This window comes from Mastigoproctus giganteus, chromosome 5 (genome assembly GCF_048544385.1).
Source record: "Mastigoproctus giganteus isolate SK-2022 chromosome 5, ASM4854438v1, whole genome shotgun sequence".
Classification (NCBI taxonomy): Eukaryota; Metazoa; Arthropoda; class Arachnida; order Uropygi; family Thelyphonidae; genus Mastigoproctus; species Mastigoproctus giganteus.
In genome coordinates, this window is record NC_143579.1 from 113,071,079 (window position 1) to 113,097,408 (window position 26,330).

General features: G+C 37.5%; 1 protein-coding gene across 1 annotated transcript in view; it reads right to left on the reverse strand.

Annotated features, from left to right (window-relative positions):
* barr (non-SMC condensin I complex subunit H) overlaps window positions 1–26,330 on the reverse strand; it is a 462,459-nt gene that overhangs the window by 42,655 nt on the left and 393,474 nt on the right. The window contains exons 14-15 of the mRNA XM_090374633.1: window positions 19,932–20,108; window positions 8,341–8,448 (exon numbers count right to left, since the gene is read on the reverse strand). Of these exons, the coding sequence (XP_090230759.1) occupies window positions 8,341–8,448; window positions 19,932–20,108 (285 nt within the window). The remainder of the gene's footprint in view (window positions 1–8,340; window positions 8,449–19,931; window positions 20,109–26,330) is intronic.

A 26,330-nucleotide genomic window follows, 5' to 3' on the forward strand; every position in this document is an offset into this window, starting at 1 on the left:
TTCAGTCATATAAAAAAAATAATAAATTTTCAGAAACTCATTACTCCGTATCATGTTTATTGCAACTTGTGCATGACGCGCTCTTTGTTATTAACTGCTTATCACTTTTACTGTTTTAAATTTTACAACAAAAAAAAAAAAAAACAAAATAAAATAAATATCAGTGAACAGAAATATCAATTAGTATGTATATGTTACATACATATTAAGCTATGTATGTAAACGTAAATTTATTTTTATTTTGTTAACTGGCAAATATTCTTCCGATTTTCACATATCATTAAAAGCAGTCCACTGTATCAGCGTTAGTAGAGGCATATGATGCAAGAAAGCAAGCTTATGCAACATCAGCCAAAAAAAAAAACCGCTCCCATTTCACCTCCATTTGTTCCAAATACCTGTTCTGCCTTGAATCTATTCTATCAACTAAGCTATCAACTTCCACAACGAAGGATGGAAGTCTGTTCCACCAACCAACTACCAGCCTGCTAAAGGCAAACTTCCGCATCTATCCTACATCTGTCTCACCTCCAGGTGTGGCCTGACCATTGCCTTAAACAAGGGGATAATCACCTCCTTATCCCTGCTAGAAAAATTCCTGTATATTATTGATAAAACACTATGAGCTACTCTTGCAGTCCGTCTGCACTGCTCAGAAAACTTCATATCTGCCTGCACAATTACCCCCAGGTCCTTTTCATTCTCTACTACTGTCAGTGTAGTACCACAGAGTTGATACATCACTCTGGGGTTACTGCTTCCCATATGTAGTACTTTACATTTGTCAATGTTAAACTTCATTTGCCACCTCTCAGCCCACCTGCTCAACTTTTCTAGATCCTGCTGCAGCAGCGTACTGTCATTAGTGTCCTTAACAACCCTGCCAACCTTCGTATCGTCTGCAAACTTGGACATTAAACTTGATATACCATCATCAATATCATTTATAAATACAGAAAACAATAATGGCCCCAACAGTGAACCCTGAGGGACTCCACTAATAACATTAGTCCACGATGAGCAGTGTCCATTGATTACCACTCTCTGTCTTCTCCCACTCAACCATCCCCTTATCCATAGCAGCAATTTGCCTCCAATGCCACACTGCTCCAATTTGCGCAGCAGTCTTCCATGTGCAACAGTATCAAAAGTCTTTCTAAGATCTAAATATGTGATTCAAAGTTATCCCTGCATCCAGTTCCTTTGTGACCACATCATAGTAATCAATCAAATTGGTCAGGCAAGACTTTCCCGTAACAAAACCATGCTCTGTCTGAGCTGGATCATCAACAGTTGAACCATCAGTATCCAGTGGACCAATCTGATTCATCCCTTTCCTTCTAGAGTTTACATAGGTAAAGAACTCTTTGTTGTTTTTCTTTGCATTCTTTGCCAAGGATTCCTCATAATCTGCCTTTTCCTGACTAATCTCCTTTGTTACTTGGTTACAGACCAGCTTGTATCAATCATAATCTTCCATGTTACCCATTAATTTATATGTATCCCATGCATTTTTCTTCTCTGCCAAGTCTCATTAATTCATCTGATATCCATTTAGGCCTATACCTTGAACAATATTTCTTAGTTGGTATGAAAAGCCTAGTAGCTTCCAAGATTAATTCTTTGGAATTTTGTAGGAAGATCGCTTGGTTAGGTCCTGTGCTTGTTCGAGACCATAAAAAATAATTGTGATTTCGAAGATTCCAGTTCGTGACTTTTAAAGAGAGCAGAAATCTAGATGCTGCAGAAGAGATTGTGCTTAGCAGTCATGAAGAGGAAGAAAATTAAATGAACGTACATTATCTCACATATAAGTATCAAAGTTTGTAAGGTAAGATGTTTGTTCAGTTATTACTATTTAAGTTACTATTATTATAAAAATAAAATTAAATATTAAGTTTAAAAATTAAAAGGATATGAAAAGTACTCTAAATTTTTTTTTCTCCTGATAGTGTTACATTAGTAGTAATGTTTTTAGAATAAGAACAACAAATTAAGTATATTAACACAGTTTATTAAGCATAAATTGATTATTCAAGTATATAAAAAAAATAAGTAAAATAAGTAAAAAATAATAACATAATAAAAATGATTTCATATTAAAGTTTTTGTAGAATATTTCAAATTTTTATTAAGTTCTCTTCCGACACCCTATGCCAGTTGCTGGCAACTTTTTTGAGTGAAAAGCCATTTTTGATCTAATTTAAAAAAAAGGAGAATCCGAAGAGCCGCACCTCAGCTCAACCTGGGAGGGGGGGAGGAGGAGGGGAAGGCGAGGTTTTAAGAAATGGAATAGAGTGGGAAGGTGTTCATTTTAAAAAAAATATATATATATATTTTTTGAAATATTATTTATTAATACCGAAAAAATGTAACAAACATCCAATTAGATACAAATTAATGTGACTTTTGCTGATGAACTTCTTGAGCGAGTCTCTCAACATCATGCAAGTATGTTGTAATTTTAAACATGCTGAGCTTTAAACATGCTCGCATTGTTCGGAGAACGTTTTCTTGATTTATTTTTAATATAGTTCATGTTCAAAATTATTTGCTCGCAGAAATACGTCGAACAGAAAACTGAGAGAAGTTCAAACGCAAATATTTTCAAATTTATATGGGTCCGGTAAGCTACTCCACGCATAGAACACAATTTGGTTTGCATTTTAAACTCATCTATCGCCATCCATTTGTGTATTCTTGCAAGGGCAACCCTTTACCTCTCCAAATCCTCAATTTCAGTTTTAAGGCTTAGTCTTGCACTTCTTGATTTTTAAGTTCTCTTAATTCTATTTCAAATTGTGCTTCATGTGAGCTGTAAAGTTAAAGAACTGTAGTTACATGTTAAAAGAGCTGCATGCCGCTCGCGAGTCGCAGGTTGACGACTCCTGTCATTTGACGACTTCTTTTCTTCCTCTTTGTGTGTCGGTTGCTGAATGACGTTTCCGAAGCAGCCACGAATCAACATATTTTGCTGGATCGAAGCGGGTCAGCGGTGGGCCTACAATTTTAAGAAACAGTAATGAAGAAACTGTTTTTGTCATCAACAAAGCACTGGTTGGGCTGGCGATCAGATTCATTTGTGAAAATCATCATTCACATTCACTCGATGAAATTGGTATCATACTCAGAGAGTTCATCAAATGCTTCAATTCTTCTGAAACCTTCTTATGAATTAGGTATCCCCAAAATCCACGAATTGCATCTCTTTCATTTAACTGTAACCTAATTGACAATTTTCTAACTTCACTTTCACCAAATGCCAACAATTCAACGTTTAGAAGAATTAATTTCTTCGTGGTCCTCGTTTTCCTTCACTCATCATCAGTATTGTCACTAGGGCGCCTCCGTAGCCAGGTGGGAAGGAGCAGCAGTGCGTAGCATACGCTTCTTGATTAGACCGGGGTTCGAGCCCGTCACCACCAAATACGGAGGATGCGGAAAAGGTCAGGGAATGACCACCGCATATCCAGGAGCAATATGGCCTTAGTTGCTAATGCTCCTAAAAACCAAATAAGAAACAAACAATTGTCACTAGTTCTTAAATTTGAATTTTTTTCTTTTCTTTTTTTGGAAACTGTCCAAAATGTCAGTGTCATTCAGATATTCAGGTACTGTGATCATGTAAACAGAGATAAGGAAAATTTACGGGAAAAAAAGTGGATAACGCACTTTCGCGAAACAACAGATGATTATTTGTCGTTGTAAAAGAAAATAACTTTTCTAATTCTCGAATGGGGTGCTTACAGTTGATTCACAAAGGTGTCCAACTGAGGAAAGTGAACTAAAACAGCATTTTAAATTTTGTTAATTATCTAAAAAATTCTCAATAAATGTTTTGTTCAGTAAATGTAATTGTGTATTGTACTTAATAAAATTTTCAAATATTTTCAATTTTACTTTTACAGGCAACAAGATATAGAAAATGTGACACACTAAAGAAATCTAACTTTGAATTTTTTTGAATATGGCCCCTGTATGGGAAAAGGTTGGACACCACTGCAGTAGAAGGTGGGCAGAGCCCATTGGGAATACACCTTGATCTGCTCACTCTTGACTAGTGCGACTTCTCCGTAGGTGGGACAGGTCGACAACCTGATAGGTTTTACCAGGTACCACTAAGTTGTAGAATGCTTTAGCTCTCTTAATTCGCGCAGCAACACTAATTGCCTGAAGGCCAGAAATGCAAACAGTTCGCACCGAGTTAATTCTCTCCCAATCCGTTCGCTACATGAAAATTTTCTCCGATCAACGGAAACTATTTTAAATGTAACTTCCAAGGGGAATTCAAAATAATTCGCTATAAAAGCACTTCGTTAAACGGAGGTCCGACTAAGTAATTTAAAATTATAAAAACGGTTATACAGTTTTATATAGAAACTATCTTAACAATAGACAGTAAAAAATGCAAATTTAGTTAAATAATTTTAAGCTTATTTGAATAGTAGGTAAACATTTGAAAAAAAAATAACAGAATATTACAAATTTCGAAGTGCACTGCATCCAAATGTCACACATCACTGTTAATAAAGGTACGCAGTACCATTGCGTAATGTCCCAAAAGAGCACTAGTTACCTGTATATAATTAACAAGACACCATGAGCTATTCTTGCAGCCTTTTTGCACTACTCAGAAAATTTCTTATCTGACTTCCCAATTACCCCCAGTTGATATGTTAATATGTTACTCTGGGGTTACTGCTATCCAAATGCAGTAATTTACATTTGTCAATGTTATACTTCAGTTGCCACCTCTCTGCCCATCTGCTCAACTTTTCGAGATCCTGTTGCAGTAGCATACTATCATTACTGTCATTAACAACCCTGCCAACCTTCATATCTTCTGCAAACGTAGACATTAACCCTGATACACCTTCATTAATATCATTGATAAATACTGGAAACAACAATGGTCCCAACATCGAACACTGGGGACTCCACTAATAGTCAATGAAGAGCAGTGTCCATTGATAAACACACTCTGTGTATTAAACTCTGACAGTGAGCTAAATGGTTTTGTAATAACTCAAAGCAAACTGGAGGAGAAATTGTTGAAGTTAAACATAAAGGCACCTGGGGTAGATGGGACCTATCCAGTTATATTAAATGAGGCAGCAAAGGAAGTAAGCATACCCTTAGCCATAATTATGAGAGCTTCCTTGGACTCAGGGGAGGTCCCATGGACTGGAGATGTGTAAATGTGATCCCGATTCATAAAGGAGGATCAAAGCGTGACATAAGTAATTATAGACCTGTTAGTTTAACTTCTGTTCCTGGGAAAATAATGGATGCACTGGTTACAGAAGCACTGCATGATCATCTAGACAAGACTTCAGTTACAGTTCAGACACAGCATGGGCTTGTTAAGGGGAAGTCTTGTTTGACCAATTTGATTGGATACTATAATGTGGTCACAAAGGAACTGGATGTAAAGAATAATTTTGATAACATACACTTGGATCTTAGGAAGGCTTTTGTTACTGCTACTCATGCAAGACTGCTGCACAAAGTGCCAGTGTGACATTGGAGGCAAACAGCTGCTATACCTAAAGGGATGGTTGAGTGGGAGAAGACAGAGAGCGGTAATCAATGGACACTGCTCTTCATGGACTAATGTTATTAGTGGAGTGCCACAGGGTTCAGTGTTGGATCCAATGCTGTTTTCTGTATTTACTGATGATAATAAATGCCAACCTCTGTATCAAGTTTGCAGATGATACTTGTTGTTGTTATTTGGTTTTTAGGAGCATTAGCAACTTAGGCCATATTGCTCCGGGAATACGCGGTGGTCATTCCTTGACCTTCCCGCATCCTCCGTAATTTGGTGGTGGCAGGCTCGAACCCCGGTCTAATCAAGAAGCGTATGCTAAGCACTGTTGCTCCTTCCCACCTGGCTACAGAGGTGCTGGCAGATGATACAAAGGTTGGCAGGGTTGTAAACGACGGTAATGACAGTATGCTACTCCAACTGGATCTAGAGAAGTTGGGAAAATGGGCTGAGAAGTGGCAACTGGAGTTTAACCTTGACAAATGCAAAGTACTGCATATGGGTAGCAATAACCGAAAAGAAATGTACCAACTGGGTGGTACTACACTGAAGGAAGTGGAAAGTGAAAAAGACCTGGGGGGGGGGGGTAATTGTGCAGCCAAATATGAAGTTCGCTAAGCAGTGCAGCTGAGCTGCCAGGGCAGGTCACGGAGTCTTTTGAATGATATATAGGAATTTTGTTAGCAGGGATAGGGAGGTGATAATTCCATTATAAAAGACAATGGTCAGGCCACACCTAGAGTACTGTGTACAAGTCTGGATGTAGGAAGGATGTAGAGATGCTAGAACGATTACAAAGAAGGGCAACAAGATTGGTGAGGGGAACAAAGGGGTGCTCTTACCAAGAAAGGCTAAAGTTCTGCAAATTGCAGCGCCTGGAGAGTAGGCACCTGTGAGGTGATCTGATCTTGGATGGTTTGAGCAAGCTGAATGTTGATGGGATACTTTGTCTTGCTCAGACTAAGAACCTGAGGGGACAGAGTTTCAAATTGAGGAAAGATAGATGTAGAATAGATGTGTGGAAATTTGCCTTTAGCCAGCGGGTAGTTGCTTGGTGGAACAGGCTTCCATCTTTTGTTGTGGAAGTTGATAGCCTAAATAAATTTAAGGCTGAGCTGGACAGGCATTTGGAAAGAATGGAGGGATGAAAAGGGATGGTTTTTTTTGGCTGATGCTGCATAAGCTTGCTTTCTTGTATCATATGCTTCTACTAATACTGATGATGGTATATCAGGCTTAATATCTAAGTTTGCAGATTATACGAAAGTTGGCAGGGTTGCTAATGACACTAATGACAATATGCTACTGCAACAGGATCTAAAAGTTAAGCAGATGAGTTGAGAGGTAGCAACTGAAGTTTAACATTGGCAAATGTAAAGGACTGCACATGTGTTGCAGTAACCCCAGAGTAACATATCAACTGTGTAGTACTACATTGAGGGTGGTAGAGAATGAAAAGAACCTGGGGGTAACTGGGCAGTCAGGTGTGAAGTTTTCTGAACAGTGCAGATGGGCTGCAAGAATAGCTCATGATGTCTTGCCAATGATATACAGGAATTTTTCTAACAGGAAAAGGAGGTGACTATCTCCTGGTTTATACCCAACACCTTGAGTACTGTATACATTTGTGAAGGCATCATTTTAGAAAGGATGTAGAGCTGCTGGAATGTGTACAGAGGAGGACAACTAGATTATTGAATGTAAGAAATCGTTGCTATCACGTAGAAAGGCTTAAGTTTTGCAAATTATAGTATCTGGAGACTAGGAAGGTGATCTGATTTAAGTGCCTCGAATGGTTTGAGCATGCTGAATGCTGATGGGATTCTTCCTCTTGCCCAGCTTAATCACCCGAGGGGACATAAATTCAAATTGAGGAAAAACAGTTGTAGAATTGATGTGGGGAAGTTTGCCTTTAGCCAGAAGGTGGTTGATTGCTGGAACAAACTTCCGTCTGTTGTAGAAGTAGACAAATGTTGTCTACTTCTACAACACTTCTACCCCCCCCCCCAAAGCTGTATAAGCTTGCTTTCTTGCATTATATATGTGCCTGCTAATGCTAATGCTATTTATTCCCATTTCATTAAAAAAATAAATAAAATATATTCACAAATTTACAGGAAATTGCATGAGCTTTTGGCCTATGGCAAATCAAATATTGGCAACACTGTTTGGCACCAACTTCATTCATGATTTCAGTATTTTATGTAAATCATGTACCATGACAAAAACAGAGCAACAAATACAGACTGCAATATCAACAGATACCCCTCAAACAAACAGTTACAAGCTATGAATTTGGAAAATATAAGTTTACAATTCTGTTTTGAAAGAAATCTGTTTCTAGAACTAGACATTAGATGGAGAAAATATCACAGTGAAACCAAACGTAAAATTCCTTGGCACAGACACAGCAAGGCACATTTCCTTAGAAATTTTTCAGATTCTCAGAAACTTTGTGGCGACATAGGATGATGAATCTTATATTTAAGTTGTTTTATGATTCTATTTAAGCTTGATTTAGTTAGTCTCAATTTTAGGTGCATTTGCAAATGCACCTAAAATATAAAATGAAAACTTGCCCTCTTTATAGGATTGGTAGATAGTTATAGCTCAACAAATAATAAACATATTTTGAACAAGGATTATCTTTTCATTTTCAAAAAAGGTAACAACTTTCTGTGGGAGAGAGAGAGAGAGGTTGAAAAAGTAATCTAGATACAGTCCTACTTCATATATCTTCATTGATGTCAAGCTCAGAACACTTATATTGCATATGAATTTAAAAAAGTTACCTTATTTTCCTCAGAAGCAGATGACAAACACTGCCACATCACCTGATTCAGTCTTTTAACATCAATCTTTTTTGCTGTTCTTGCATAATGGATATCAATTTTGGCAATCTAAAATAGTAACACAAATCAAAATCCATTAATTTTGTGTCTGGTGGCAACAAAGAGGAAACATTGATAGCTCAGTCATATTTTATTCAAGGGGATTAAAGGAGGTTTGGGCTAAGAATTTAGTAAACAACTGTTTTTTTTTTTTTTCCATAATGTGTTTAAATATCTTCTAAATTTAATTTCTGTAATTCTTTAATTTTAATTCTTAGTATTTCATTAAGTAGATAAAGTTTTTTAACTAATTAATTATTATATTTTGTTAATTTGAATTCTGTAATCTTTTTTTAATAATGTTATGTTATTTGTTATTTGGTTTTTAGGAGCATTAGCAACTAAGGCCATATTGCTCCGGGATATGTGGTGGTCATTCCCTGACCTTTCCGCATCCTCCGTATTTGGTGGTGACGGGCTCGAACCCCGGTCTAATCAAGAAGCGTGGGCTACTCACTGCTGCTCCTTCCCACCTGGCTACGGAGGCGCTTTTTTTTTTAATAATGATAGGTGGACTAGACCCAAGGTGCATCCTGCCAGGAGCAACAATTGATGATGTTACCAATAATCTGTTGATAACAACATTGAAATGACACTTTGTTGGATGACACTTGCAAATTTTGCAAATAATGTGTTTTGTGCTGCATTGTGGGTTGCAGAAATGTTCAAAATGTATTTGTTAGATGGTATATATATCTCTGTGAATGAAATCCAATAAAGACTCCACCTGATATACCTAAGTGCCATAAATATCTTCCCAAAGGGTAAAACCCGAAATTAATGGAAATATGAGAAATCATGCAAATGGCAATCATGACAACTAAACATACATTTTATTGCATTTAGGTGTACAAACTGAAATGACAAGTTAACATAAAGCATTATGTACTGTAAATCAGCAAAATAAATCCTCAATATTTTGTTGTTCCTCCTCGAGCTGCAATTAGAGCCTTGCAACGATCTGGCACAGTTAATCAATTTCTGGATATATGGTTGTATATCCAAAAGTTGCCTAATTTCGTGGTATGTGGTGGTCATTCCTTATAATGCTCTCCTGCAGCCGAATCTTACTTGTTATCTTCTTTTGAGCAATTTTAGATGGCATTATGTACCAGCAATTTTCAATAGGGTTCAAATATGGACTGTTGCCAGGCCAGTCCAACACTGTAATTCCAGCATTTCTGAGGAATGACGGCACCTTAAGCAAGAAAAACAAGGGAAAACATTGGTGTAAGTATGTTTAAACCCTTGTGAGACAAGAAGTGAGACTCATCATTAAATCTAAATAGCATAAAACACCAATTTTGCTGTGTGGCAAGGTGCTGAGTCCTGTTGAAAAATGCAGTTTTGGATGTCTGTGTGCTGATCCCTAATAATGGGTTTCAGGCACTCCTCCAAGATAGCAGTGTAGGTTTCTGCATTCACCGTTCCATTAATAAACTTAAGTCACCCCACCCATTTACTTGTTATGCATCCCCAAACCATCTGACTGGTGGGGAACTTTACAGTCAGTGTTATGCAGTCAGGATGGTATGCATAACATCAGTCACCTGGAGAGATGGTTCTGGGTACTGGTCCACACCACGGGAAGGTGGGCCAGTCCCAGTATGGCACGAACCATCTCAAAAGAGACAGAAAAAGTAAGAAAGAAATAAAATGTAAATAAAATAAATAAAAAATTGCACTGCTTTGGCAAAACCACACCATTTATGCTTAGTTGTCAGTAAGTCAAATTCAGGAACACTATGGTTCCAAAAGAATCAAAAGCAGTAGTAGCTATGGTCTTTATGGTTTTGGTACCAAAAAGGAGATGGCAGATTTTGCCTCAACCCTATTGTCAAGTCGCTCTAGGTGTTAGTTGTCTTACACCCATATTACTTCTCTTCTCAAAGGCATTTTTAGCAAAGTTCTGTAAAGCCTGGAAAGTCGAGATATGGATTACTAGATTAGGCTCATTTCCAAGAGAGAAGTTATAAACTTCAGATTTAAGAATATTCCTGAAGTTCTCATACAAGTGACAGGAGAACAACACATTATTCCATGTTTCAACTTCGCCACAAGGGTAAAGTAAAGAGGTACCTGATTGAGCAGTACATATGATGTGTGCTAGTATATACCTTGAAGATGTCTCCTGGGTAGCACAATTGATAGAATTGCCATCCTCCCCACACCGGGTGGAAAATACCTGAGTTCGAGTCCTGTCGATGATGAGAGGAATTTTTATGGGCATTTTTCTAGTTATAGGTTTATCAGAAATAGCAGATTGGTTCATAAACTTCATGAATTTATTTGAAAGTGCAATAGAAACGAAATGTCAACACCTTGAAGGAATTCTCACTGGCAAAGAATTAACGAATTGGCCATTATGTCAATAGAACAAGATGTACTAAAAAATATAAAAACATCAGGTGTTATAGACAAATTTATATCAAATAAATATTGTAAGGTATTGATGTGAAAAGATAAATAATTATGATTTGAATAATTTTTAGGTGTTTCCTTTATTTTTCAATTTCACGAATTCCACCTTTAATTTTTGCAAGGGGGCACCAGATGAATATTTCACCCAGCTGACAGAAGTCTAGGTACGGCACTATACTATACTGAGAAGTCACCCTTTTCATAACCACATCACAGCGGCCATAGTCATGCTACCTTATACCAATATGTATGGTAGCGACTAGTTGCAATGGCAACCTCGTGGTGCTGCTTTTATCAAAACTCTAACATATATTACTGTAGATAAGGAATATCCATATTTTTGTTATTATGATTTTTGTGCATTTAGTTTTCATATATTAGTCAACAACAGAATGTATCGGAGGTGAGAGTGTAATACTGAAACTCAAACCGATCGCCATTGGGCTCTGGCCGACAGGGGTCTCCATGGTAAGTCTTTTGGACAGTCCATCTCTGGTAGAAAGCCCTTCCTGGGACAAAGTAACAGCTACACTTTTTTTCCTTGGTGTCAACTGAACATATGGAGCTGTGCTTACACCTCTGCAAAACAGAATACTAATGAGCGTGTACCCTTCCAATGCTGTATTTATAGAAACAGCTGATGCAATACTTTGCAATTACTGTCTGATGCAATAGAAGCGTTAACTGAGGAAATATCTTTGCTTTGCAACAAACAAAATAACTTATCTTATAAGTTTCACTACAAATGTTACTTTTTTAAGGTGATGCAGTTTTTTTGTCCATGGCCACTGTAAATGTATCGTTGTCCGAGTGTCAGGATCAATTGTTGATCCTGACAATCAGGTCTACCTATCCTTATTACAAAAACATATTACCCATTTCCCTGAGAGTGGCAATGGAACATCCCAATAAGATGCAAATCTCTCACGAACCAGAACAGTATGCAATTGACTATTCTGCTCTGGAGCCCAAATCAGAAATCCACAACCTGGTAGGCCTCAAGATACTTGAGGGAAATATTCCCAATTTTATTTGTCTCTAGGGCAAGCACCATTTCTTCAGTGACTCAGATTCAGATATGATGTTTTCTGAGCAATGCAGACAGGCTGCCAGAGTAGGTCATGGGCTATTGTCAATGATATATAGGAATTTTGCTAGGAGAGAAAAGGAGGTGATTATCTCTTTGTATAAAGCAATGGTCAGGCCACACCTTGAGTGCTACATAGAGGTCTGGAGACCTCATTTTAGGAAGGATGTAGATTTGCGAGAATGCGTACAGAGAAGGCAATAAGATTGGTGAGAGGAACAAAGGAGTGGGCTTACAAAGAAAGGCTTAAGTTCTGCTAGTTGCATCATCTTGAGACTAGGCACCTGCAAAGTGATCTGATTGAGGTGTATAAGGCCTTGAATGGTTTGAGAAGCTGAATTCTGATGGGATACGTCCGTTTGCTCAGATTAAGAACCTCAGAGGGCATAGATTCAAATTGAGGAAAGACAGTTGTAGAATAGATGTGGTGAAGTTTGCCTTTAGCCATTGGGTAATTGATTGCTGGAACAAACTTCCATCTGTTGTTGTTGTGGAAGTTGATAGTTTAAATAACTTTAAGGCTGAACTATATAAACATTTGGAGTGACAGGATGGGTGAAATGGGAAGGGTATTTTTTTTTCTTTTTTTTTTTTGGCTGATGCTGTATAAACTTGCTTTCTTGCATAATATGCCTGAACTAATGCTAAAAGATGATATCTGCTCCACAATGTCATCAACTTTTGCCCCTTGTACACATACCCTGGTCTTATTTCATCTATCCATTTTGCACTATATATTATTTGTATACCTGACAATAGAGGCACCTACAATAACTAGCTTCTGTGGGACCGTGCATTCCACCCTGAAGGTTGTTGCTGTGTTGCCTGATTATCAAGTGCAAGCTCTGGCACTGATGTGGGCAGCTTAGAGCTTTCCACCAATTTAATTCCTTCAAGGGTATCTGCTCTATTCTTCACACTCCTTACATCAAGCATGATGTAAGGAGTCACCCCCCTTGGCAATATCATGTCCCGTTCCAGAAAGATCCGCAAACATTCCACAAGTTGCATGTATTTTTAGGCTGTGATGCATTGGAGAATCGCACCCTTCAGTTCTCCCCCGAGCCACAGCACTTCCGCTACTTTTCGCACGTTGCTTTGCTGTCTGGGGCATGATTTCCGTTTAAATATGATTTAATTAATTAACAATGAAAATTAATAACGTTAATAAATTTAATTGAGTAACTTAGTAGACTATACAATACAATACTATATAGTTTTACGTTATACCTTAGCTATCAAGTTCGAGATATATGTTAGTAAGTTATGCTATATCGTAACGATCACAATGTTATCCTTAGCTAAATACAAAAGCTATATATTCCAAAAAGTTATTAAAACCTTCAAAATACTTATTTATTACAATTAATTCCATACTATTCTTCAGCCCTACTGGTTACACTATGATATTCATGCCAAAACACTGGCACAATAGTGGTATGAGTACTGAGTTGTAACTTACAAAGTCACTAGCTAAATTTAAAATACATTAATCTACTTATAGAACACAAATTAATATGTTAATAACCAAAAATATGATAAAATACAAAAGACACATGCCCAAAAGGTGACTGAAACCTTCAAAATAATTATTTATTACACTTTAAACCCTACTATTCTTTTGCGCTACTGGTTATGCTACGATATTCCTTCCAAAACACCGGCACGATAGTGGTATGAGTAGAGAGTTGTACTTACAAAATCACTAGCTAAATTTAAAAAATAAGCTAACGAATGCTACTAAGCATATTAAATCTATTTCTAAAACACAAATTAATACCTTAATTAATCAAAAATACAATAAAATTTCAAGGAAAACTTCTCTGTTTGCAGCAGCTACAGAAGTCTGTCTTTACCAAGCAACACCTGGCAGCCAAATTCTCTGACATCCATTTAAGCTAAAATGGATGTCAGATGAACTGATGAGACTCATGGCAGAGAAGAAAAATACATGCGTTGCATATAAATTATCTAGCGACACAGAGGATTATGGGACATCTTTGGCAAAGGATGCTAAGAAAAACAGCAAGGACTTCTTTATTTGTATAAACTCCAGAAGGAAGGGGAGGAATCAGATTGGCACATTTCATATTTATGGTATGACTGTTGATGATCCTGCTCAGATAGCTGGCAAACTGAATGAGTATTTCGCATCTACATTCACACATGAGTAAGTCTGTAGGAAGCCAGAAGCTTATCAAACTCTAGCAGGTAGCTCTAAACGATTTTGTAATAACTGAGAGCAAAGTGGAGGAGAAATTGTTGAAATTGAACATAAAAAAAGAGGCAACTAGAATGGATGGGATCTATCCAGTTATATTAAAGGAGGCAGCAAAGGAAGTAAGCAAACCCTTAGCCATAATTATGAGGGTATCCTTGGATTCATAGGAAGTCCCCAAGGACTGGAGTTTTGCAAATGTATCCCCAATTCAAAAAGGGGAATCAAAAGGTGAAACGAGTAATTACAGACCAGTTAGTTCAACTTCTGTTCCAGGGAAAATTATGGAGTCACTGGTTAAACAGAAGCAGTGCAGGATCATCTAGACAAAACTGCAGTAATAATTCAGACACAGCATGGGTTTGTTAAGGTAAAGTTTTGACTGACAAATTTGATTGAATACTATGATGTGGTTACACAGGAACTGGATGCAAAAAATAATTTTGATACCATATACTTAGATTTAAGGAAAGCCTTTAATACTGTTGCGCATGGAAGACTACTGTACAAATTAGAGGAGTGTGGTATTAAGGGAAAGTTGCTACAATGAATAAAAGAGTGGTTGAGTGGGAGAGGACAGAGAGTGGTAATCAACGGGCACTGCTGTTTGTGGACTAATGGGCACAACTCTGAACCCCCAGGGTTCAGTGTTGGGCCCATTGTTGTTTTCGGTATTTATCAATGATATTGATGAACATATATCAGGCTTAATGTCGAAATTTACAGATGATACAAAGGTTGAAAGAGTTGTTAATGACAGTGTGCTACTGCAACAGGATCTAGAAAAGTTCAGCAGATGGGCTGAGAAGGGTCAACTGAAGTTTAACATTGACAAATGCAAAGTACTGCATATGGATAGAAGTAACCCCAGAGAAACATACCAACTGTGTGGTACTACACTTAGGGTTGTAGAAATTGAAAAAGACCTGGGAGTAATTGTGCAGTCAATGACTTTTCTGAGCAATGCAGACAGGCTGCCAGAGCAGGTCATGGAGTTTTGTCAATGATATACAGGAATTTTGCTATTAGGGAAAAGGAGGTGATTATCCCTTTGTATAAGGCAATGGTCAGGCCGCGCACTGAGTACTGCGTAAAGGCTGGAGGCCTCATTTTAGGACGGATGTAGAGTTGCTTGAGCGTGTAGAGAGAAGGGCAACAAGATTGGTGAGGGGAGCGAAAGAGTGCTCTTACCAACAAAGGTTTAATTCTGCAAATTGCAGCTTCTGGAGACTAGGCACTTGCAAGGTAATCTGATTGAGGTGTACATGGCCTTGAATGGGCTGAGCAGGCCTAAATTCAAATTGAGGAAAGACAGTTGTAGAATAGATGTGTGGAAATTTGCCTTTAGCCAGCAGGTAGTTGATTGATGGAACAAACTTCAATCTGTTGTTGTGGAAGTTGATAGCTTAAATAAATTGCAGGAGGAACTGGAAAAACTTTTAGAAGGAATGGATGTGTGAATTTATTTTTTTTTGGCTGATGCTACATAAGCTCATACTCTTGCTTTCTTTCATCACATGCCTCTACTACTACAAATGTAAATGGGTGGTGAAACTTTTGGACAGCCATAACACTTCTCTTAATCAGGGAATGAACTGAAATCCCAAGAAGAAATACTAAAACAAGTGAAATAATTTTTTTCAAACCTTTATAAGGATAAAGGACAACAACTGGATCCAAAACCAGATGTAGAAGGTGTACCAGAAATTTTAGTAGAAGTGGAAGACACTATAAAATCAATGAAAAATGCCAAAGCAGCAGAACCTGATAAAGTCACTCTTGAAATATTGAAAGCTGGAGGCCAGCCAGTATGTAGAGATATTGCAAACTATTTAACAAAGTACCTGCAGCATGAAAAATTGCAGACGCCATCCTAATGCACAAAAGAGGTACCAAGGCAGATTTATAAAAACTACCGACAAATAAGCCTATTGCAATTTGTCTACGGTTTCCAGGAAGAATAAGCACAATACTTGATGTGGCAAAACCCAAAGAATAAGCAGGGTTCAGAAGGAGTTTCAGTACAAGAATCATATCTAAACAGTGCAGCAAGTTATAGAGTGGCATAGTGAATACAACCTACCTTCATCATGTTCAAAAACCAATTTCTCTTCCAATAAGGAAAGGGAACTTCCAAGAGAAAAGAGTTGGAAAAAAGTCTATTGTTTTCTAAGCATTATATGCAACAAAACAGTTTTCATATGTTATCCTATTGAGAATGCAGATCAATTTTGTCAACCAACTTCTTACCATTGAGCTCAGATAAATCCAAGAATATATGGAAATAAACAATAATCAATCTGCTGAAAATTTCCTGCTTTTAGAGTATACTATGATGATATTCAGTATTTTATTTGAGTGTCACCAAGATGGGATTTATTTGGATGTAGTGGTGCAGTTGTTCCAGGAACACAAAATCATGAGGTTGAATTCAATTCCTGTACGAGGCAAAGTTTTTTTAGCTTTGCCATTGTATTCATTTATTTTAATTATTGCTCTTTTCAAAAATTGTCTAAATATATTTGAGAAATATATAACAGCATATACAGGTGACCCCTGCTTAATGCTGATAATTCGTTCCGGAAAATCAGAGCACTAAGTAAATCCGCGCTAAGCGATCACCGCATTCCATAAGGTAACATATGTATTTGTGAGTTACAGTCAGGGCCACAGGATATTTCCTAATCAATAATAAACGGTAGTGAAAAGATGCACATATGTCGGTCTAAATATTTAATATTCAAATATTTGTACATATAAAATATTCAGCATTACATACGTATATAATTATGTGGTAACTACTTTTTTCTGACTTCAGTAGTAGGGAAAATCACGGAGGCAATGATCAAGGGTGGAATTCAGGATCATTTGGATCGAATTGAAATTCTCAAGGATTCTCAGCATGGTTTTGTAAAGGGAAAATCATGTTTAACAAATCTAGTTCACTATTTCAAAAGGGTCACTCACGAGCTGGATTTAGGGAATAATTTCGACATTGTTTATTTAGATTTCAGCAAAGCTTTTGACTCAGTCCCACATGAGCGGTTACTTTATAAGCTGGAACAGCTTGGAATCACTGGGAAAATCCTTAGATGGATAGCAGGATGGCTTCAGGGCAGGAAGCAGAGGGTTGTGATAAATGGCTATTCCTCAGATTGGGTTGATGTAAGAAGTGGGGTTCCCCGAGGATCAGATTTAGGACTGCTGTTGTTTTTAATTTTCATAAATGACATTGATGAAGGGATAGAGGGCGTGATGTCTAAATTTGCAGATGATATTAAAATTGGTAGAGTAGTTAATGATCACTGTCAAGCTGAGCTTCTTCAGAGAGACCTAGATAGACTTCAGGAGTGGTCAGATAAATGGCAGCTATGCTTTAATCCAACAAAGTGTAAGGTATTACACCTGGGAAACAGTAATTCCAAAATAACTTATTCACTTGGTGGAGCAACTAAACCCAGTACTGGAGGAAAGGGACTTGGGTGTTACGATACAGTCAGACATGAAATTCTCTGAGCATTGTAAACAGGTCGCAAGGAAGGCCCATGGTGTCCTATCGATGATCTATTGAACTTTTGCAAGTAGAGATAGGGACGTAATAATCCCATTATATAAAGCTTTTGTTAGACCACACTTGGAATACTGTGTTCAAGTATGGAGACTGCACCTAAAGAAAGACATCGAGCTTCTTGAGAGGGTGCAAAGACGGGTAACTCGCCTAGTGAGATCGGCAAAAGGGCATCCTTATGAAGAAAGACTTCGAATATGTGGGTTGCAGAGTTTGGAAACTAGACACCTTAGAGGAGATTTGATTGAGGTGTTTAAGGCTCTGAGAGGCATTAGTAAAATGAATGAGGACGATATTTGAAAGATTATAAATGATGCTAGAAATAGGGGACATAAAAGTTACGGGGGGAAATGTTTAGATTGGACTGCAGGAAGTTTTATTTTAGCCAGCGAGTTATAAATTATTGGAATAAGTTGCCTTCATAGGTGGTAGAGGCCGACAGTTTGGGGAAATTCAAAGGTCATCTGGATAGTACCTTTGGGTAAGGGAAGCACATATGATGATAGGTTTAATTTCCTTTTTTTTTTTTTTTTTTTATTTTTATTATTATTATTATTTTTTTTATCATAGTTTTGTTCGGATTTTTTTTTTTTTTTTTTTTTGGCTGGTGCAGCATAAGCCTTAGGCTTTCTTGCACCATGTGGCCATTACTAATACTAATACTAATATCAAAATTCATGAATTTTAATGATTCATGAACAACTCATGAATTAAATTGATCTACATTGATTTAAATAGATTAATTTAAATTGATGAATTTAATCATGAAAAATGTGTCGATTTTGGGTTATACTTTGGCCCTCTTCCTGGTAAACAAAAAGGGGTTTTAATTTTTAAATCCCCTGCAGCACTACCACCCAACAATAAAGCTTTGAAACCTGGCATGTTTTTTTCTTCTTTCAATATGAAACTTCTTTTAGGCATTCGTTTTCAAAAAAGTCCTGCTTCATCTATGTTAAAAACTTGTTGAAAAGTATAACACATAATATCCCTCTTCAATAATTCTTTGAAAGTTTCGGCTCCTTGATCTGCACTTGCGGCTTCTCCCTGAATTTTAAATCTATTCAACCAGCCCTTACTAGTTTTAATGGTTCCACTTTTTTTTTTTTTTTAGGTGAGCTTTCTTCAGATCATCATATAGGCTAATCGCTCTCTGTCTTTTTTTTTTTTTTTTTTTTATAACATTTAACTTAACTGAATTCTGCATTGGATATTATCTTCAATAAAATTAGTTAAAGTCTCTCCATTTCAATCCTAATAGCTGGCCTAGCCCTAGTTGCTTGCAGTGGAACAGCTGTCTTTCCTGCTGCTAAAATTAATTCTTTATTTTTTATAATTGTTCTTACAGTTAAACTTACCAGTCCAAAATTATGGCACACATCTGCTTGTTGTTGACCAGAATCGATTCGCTTAAAAACGTCTATTTCAATTTTCAAATTCAGTGTTTTTCTTACATTTATAGTCTTCGTACTGCATCCAGACGTTGTTGCTTTTTCATTCTTATCCACCATTATTAACTCTTCAAAAATGTAACTGTGTTGATTGCATTAATTATGATACAATGTTCGAGTAAACTGTCCGTTACGCACAATGTCTAATACTGTACTGAGTGAGGACTAGACTTCGGATAAATGTATAATGCAAATATTACAAGCAATATACTTGATCATTTTTTAAAATGTTGATCTCGGAACTACGTAACAAGTCACTGTACTGCAATTAAATTAGTGTGCGAGAAAATTTCAATGCATGTGGGAACGTTTGAATGCTGGTTTGCCATTCATTTTCAAGCTATTCACTCCATCAAATGAAACAATTTCATTAAATATGCCAAAAATGCAATCTATAAAAGAGCATTATAGTGATTTGGGACAATGTTATAGTCAGATACGGGTTATAATATAAGAACAGCGTTATAGCAAATCAGCGTAAAGCAAACCGCATTATAACTAGGGATTGTTGTATCGTGCATTGGCAAAGACTTTTAAATAATAAACTGTTTAGGACCAATGTATATTTCAGTATTAATGTGCACTAGTCCCTCCCCCAACTAAATCAACCTGAACCTGATGCATACACGCGATGATGTTGAATTCATGTACAAACTCTTTTTATATTAATGTATGTGTCAATTTTAGGAGGATTAAATTTTTACCTTGATAAAATCAAAATACATTATCACTTTTAGAAAGAATTACCCTGAAAGGCTGCTGAACTAAATTATCACCCGCAAAATCTTCAGAAGCAGACTGTACCATCTGAGATGTGCCACCTCCATTTACACCTAATTCCAGTAATGTTCCAACTGTGCTATCTTGAAAATGGGTTTCCTCTCCAAATGGTCCATTTCCATCTAAGTCAATATCATCCTCAGTCTATGTAAAAATTAATAAGAAATATCTATAAACAATAAAATAACGAACACATAAAACATAAACAAAATTACAAACATAATATAATAATGTATTCAATAGCAAAGAAATGCATAATTTTTATTATACATTTCACACAGTCATGTGTGCGTGTGCATGTATTTAGCATTAAAAGTGGCGCATATGATGCAAGAAAGAAAGCTTATATAGCATCATAAAACAAAGAAAAAATCTTCCCATTTCACCTATCCATTCACTCCAAAACTTTGTCTAGTTCTTCCTTGAATCTATTTAAATATCAACTTCCACGACAGCAGATGGAAGTTTGTTCCAACAATCAACCACTCGCTGGTTAAAGGCAAATTTCTGCACATCTATTCGGCACTGTCTTTCCTCAGTTCAAATTTATGCCCCCTCAGATTCGTAATCTAAGCAAAAGGAAGAATCTATTAGCATTGAGCTTGCTCAGGTCAGTCAAAGCCTTATACGAGGGGTTATCAAAAAGTTTGTACCCTGACCTAGATAAAACTTCAGTAGGAAGATGCCGTTTTTAATATAAGTTGTCTACATATTCAATAACTAACATGTGAAATTTCATTCCGCAGGTGATTATACACCAGAGGCTGAGCCCGGAATCTGAGGAAGAACGCTATGGTTAACAAAGTGGAGTATCGAGCAGTGATCAAGTCTCTGCATTTGCAGGGTAAGAAAGCTTAGGAAATTGACGAAGAAATGAAAGCTGTGTATGGGCAGAATTGTCCATCCTATGACTCTGTAAAAAAGTGCAATCGGGGGTTCCAGTGGGGTTGTACAAGTGTCTTTGATGAGCCAAGAGAAGGAAGGCCATCAACTACCACAGACAGTGAGACAGTTGCAAAGGTTGAGCAGCTGGTGCCGAGTCACAGATGTGTGATAATTAATTTCATTGCAAATGCAGTAGGAATTAGTTTGCTGCGTTTACAATGAGAACTCATTGCATGGACACCACTGTGATTCATCCCAGGAAGTCATCAATGAAGTGGAATCGTGGTTTCAGGTAAAAATTGCGGACTTCTGTGATCAAGGCTTTAAACAACTGATCCACAGATGGGAGAAATGTGTTACTATACATGGAGAGTACATAGAAAAGGATTAAAGTTACTGTGAAGTTTCACCATAATATGGCTATTACTTCTAGGTAAGGGTATGATCTCTTTGATACCCCCTCGTACACCTCAATCTCATCACCTCGCAAGTGCCTAGTCGCCAGATGCTCCAATTTCCAGAACTTCGAATCTTTCTTGGTAAAAGCACCCCTTTCTTCCCATCACCAATCTCGTTGCCCTTCATTGTACTCATTCCAGCAGCTCCAGCTCAACATCATTATTAAAATGAGACTTTCAGACCTGTATGCAATACTCAAGGTGTGGCCTGACCTTATAGAAAGAGATAATCACCTCCCTATCTCTGCTAGTAAAGTTGCTGTATATCATTGACAAGACCCTAATAGCTGCTCCTGGTAGGTGGTATGCACTGTTCTGAAAACTTCATATCTGACTGCACAATTATCCCAAGATATTTTTCATTCTTCACTACTCTGAGTGTAGTACCAAACAGTTGGTATGTTACACTGGAGTTACTGCTACCCATATGCAGTACTTTGAATTTCTCAATGTTAAACTAGAGTTGCCACCTCTCAGCTGATCTGTTCAACCTTTCCAGATCCTGTTACAGTAACGTACTGTCCGTACTGTCATTAACAAACCTACGCACCCTCGCATCGTCAGCAAACTTGGACATTAAGCCAGATATGCCTTCATCAATATAATTGATAAATACAGAAAACACCAATGGGCCCGGCACAGACAACTGGGGGACTCCACTAATAACATTAGTCCACAAAGAGCAGTGTCAACTGATTACCACTCTCTGTTTTCTCCAACTCAACCATCACTTTATCCACAGCAGCAACTTGCACTTAATGTCATACTGCTTCAAGTTGTACAGTAGTCTTCCATGTGCAACATTATCAGATAATTTTCTAAAATCCAACTATACGATATCAAAATAATTTTTTGTATCCAATTAATTTTTTGTGACAACATCATAGTATCTGATCAAAATGGTCTGTGTCTGAATTAGAATATCAGTATTGTCTAGATTTTGCCACACCTTTTGTGGCAATGGGAAATTGTGGGAGCGAAGTTGAAAAATATGTGATTAATAATATTGAAATTTCACAAGATTATTTAATGAAAAAACTTTCGAGCCTACAGACCAGTAAGGCTCCTGGAGTTGATGGAATATACCCTATAATCTTAAGGGAGGTGGCAAGTGAGTGCATTGAACCACTGAGGCTAATTATGCGAGCATCACTAGACTCTGGGGAGATTCCCTTGGATTGGAAAGGTGCCAATGTATCTCCCATACATAAGGGTGGCTCTAAGAGTGAAATAGGAAATTATCAACCTGTCAGTCTGACTTCAGTGGTAGGGAAAATCATGGAGGCAATGATCTAAGGTGGAATTCAGGTTCATTTGGATCAAATTGAAATTCTCAAGGATACTCAGCATGGTTTTGTAAAGGGAAAATCATGTTTAACAAATCTGGTTCGATATTTTGAAAGGGTCACTCACGAGCTGGATTTAGGGAATAATTTCGACATTGTTTATTTAGATTTCAGCAAAGCTTTTGACTTAGTCCCACATGAGCGGTTGCTTTATAAGCTGGAACAGGTTGGAATCACTGGGAAAATCCTTAGATGGATAGCAGGATGGCTTCAGGGCAGAAGGCAGAGAGTTGTGATAAATGGCTATTCCTCAGATTGGGTTGATGTAAGAAGTGGGGTTCCCCAAGGATCAGTATTAGGACCACTGTTGTTTTTAATTTTCATAAACGACATCGATGAAAGGATAGAGGGCGTGATGTCTAAATTTGCAGATGATGTTAAAATTGATAGAGTAGTTAATGATCACTGTCAAGCTGAGCTTCTTCAGAGAGACCTAGGTAGACTTCAGGAATGGTCAGAACAATGGCAGCTATGCTTTAATCCAACAAAGTGTAAGGTATTACACCTGGGAAACAGTAATCCCAAAATAACTTATTCACTTGGTGGAGTTCAACTAAACCCAGTACTGGAGGAAAGGGACTTGGGTGTTACTATATGGTCAGACATGAAATTCTCTGAGCATTGTAAACAGGTTGCAAGGAAGGCCCATGGTGTCCTATCGATGATCTATTGAACTTTTGCAAGTAGAGATAGGGACGTAATAATCCCATTATATAAAGCTTTTGTTAGACCACACTTGGAATACTGTGTTCAAGTATGGAGACTGCACCTAAAGAAAGACATCGAGCTTCTTGAGAGGGTGCAAAGATGGGTAACTCGCCTAGTGAGATCAGCAAAAGAGCATCCTTATGAAGAAAGACTTCGAATATGTGGGTTGCAGAGTTTGGAAACTAGACACCTTAGAGGAGATTTGATTGAGGTGTTTAAGGCTCTGAGAGGCATCATTAAAATGAATGAGGACGAAATTTTCAAGATTATAAATGATGCCAGATCTAGGGGACATAAATTCAAGTTACGGGGGGGGGGGGGGAATGTTTAGATTGGACTGCAGGAAGTTTTATTTTAGCCAGCGAGTTATAAATTACTGGAATAAGTTGCCTACATGGGTGGTAGAGGCTGACAGTTTGGGGAAATTCAAAGGTCATCTGGATAGTACCTTCGGGTGAGGGAAGTGCATAGGATGATAGGTTTAATTTCCTTTTCTTTTATTAATTATTATTATTATTATTTATTTATTATTTTTTTTATACATCACTGTTTTTATTCAGTTTTTTTTTTTTTTTGGCTCGTGCAGCATAAGCCATAGGCTTTCTTGCACCATGCGGCCATTACTAATACTAGATGATCCTGCAGTGCTTCTTTAACCAATGACTCCATTATTTTCCCTGTAACAGAAGTTAAACAAACAGGTCTGTAATTAGTTGTGTCACCTTTCGATCCCCTTTTGTGAATTCGGGATACATTTGTAAATCAACAGTCCGTGGGGACCTCACTTGAATCTAAGGAAGCCTTCAGTCATGGCTAAGAGCCAGCTTACTTACTTTGCTGCTCCCATTAATATAACTGAATGGATCCCATCCATCCCAGCAGACTTTTTATTACGTCAGATTTCAACAATTTCTCCTTCACTCTGCTCTCAGTTATTCAAAATCATTTAGCCCCCTGCTAGACTTTAATAGGCTTCTGGCTTTCACTTCCCCACAGACTTCCTCATGTTTGAATGTAAATGCAAAATACTCATTCGGTTTGCCAGCTATCTGTGTGGACCATCAACAGTCAAACCACATATATGAAGTGGACCAAACTGATTCATCGCCTTCCTTCTAGAGTAAATATATAAGTAAAGAAGTCCTTGCTGTTTTTCTTAGCATCCTTTGCCAAAAATTTTTCATAATCTTCGCTTCCTAACCTCCTTTGTGACTTGATTACAGACTAACTAGCTTGCATCTACTATAGACTTCTGTGTTTCCCAGAAATTTATGTGCATCCCATCTATTTTTATTCTCTGCCTCGAGTCTCATTTGTTCATCTGACTTCCATTTGGACCTAAACCTAGAGCAGTATTTCTTAGTTGGAACAAAAAGCCTATTTCCCATTTAGAATTTGTTGTTTGTAACATTATCAATTGGTCCCACTGTATAGAACCTAAAAAATCTATACAGAGAAATAGAGTGGGCCAGTAAATTGGATTGCCTTTTAATGGGGAATTTTAACTTCCCAGATATAGACTGTAACTTTTGGCTTGGTCACTCGCACACCAGCAAGACCTTTGTGGATATATTGGATGATTGTTTTCAACATCAGCATGATCGAGAAGCAACTAGAGTAATACTCTTGATCCGATTATCAGCAATGATTATTCATTCATTGAGCATCTTCAGATAAAGGAACCACTAGGTGGCAGTGATTAGTGTAGTGATGTGGGATTTACTTAAAGATGCAACTAACCTCACGGGTAAAGGGAAGGGTTTTTGCTTTCATAAAGGTGACTACTGTGGTCTCAGAGATTTTTCAAATTTTATACAGCAAATTCTAAATGGAAAGCATTCAAGGAATTAATCTTGGCAGCTATTAGGCTTTTCATACCAACTAAGAAATACTGTTCAGGGTTTAGGCCTAAATAAATGTCAGATGACCTAATGAGATTTGTGGCAGAGAAGAAAAATGTATGGGAAGCATATAAATTATCAGGAGGCACAGATGCCTAAGGTAGATATAAAATAGTCTGTATTCAAGTAACAAAGGATGGGCGCTTACGTAGCCAGGTGGGCAGGAGCAGCAGCGCGTAGCACACGCTTCTTGATTAGACCGGGGTTCGAGCCCGTGACCCACCAAATACGGAGGATGCGGAAAGGTCAGGGAATGACCACCGCATATCCCCAGAGCAATATGGCCTCAGTTGCTAATGCTCCTAAAAAAAAAACCAAATAACAACAATAACAAAGGACGTTAGGCAAGCAAAGGTGGATTATGAGAAATCTTTAGACAAGTTCAGAAGGGTTCAAGATTGGTTCATGGTGTCTTGTCAATGATATACAGGAATTTTGCTAGAAGAGATAAGGGGGTGATTGTCACCTATGAAGCAATGGTCACACCACACATTGAGTACTGCATACCGGTTTCCAGGGCCTCATTTGAGGAATGATGTAGAGCTGCTGGAACGAGTACAGAGAATGGCAACGAGACTGGTTAGTGGAACAAAAAATGTGTTCCCAAGAAAGGCTTAATTTCTTCAAATTACAGCTTCTGGAGACTAGGCACCTACGAGGTAATCTGCGATTGAGGTGTATAAGGCCCTGAATGGTTTGAGCAAAGTCAATGCTAAGGGGATTCTTCCTCTTGCTCAGGTTACTCACCTGAGTGGACATAAATTCAAATTGACGAAAGGCAATTGTAAAATAGATGTGCAGAAATTCGCCTTTAGCTGGTGGGTAGTTGTTAGTTGGAACAAACTTCTGTCTGTTGTAGTGGAGGTCAACAACTTAAAGAAGTTCAAGGCAGAACTAGACAAACATTTGGAGTGAATGTTTGGGTGAAATGGGAGGTGTTTTTTTTTTGGCTGATGCTATAAAAGCTTGTTTTCTTGCATCATATGCCTCTACTAATGCTAAGTTCTGTTCTTATAAATAGAAATATGATCACAAGTGCTGTAATTCAAACTACTTAAAAAACTAAAA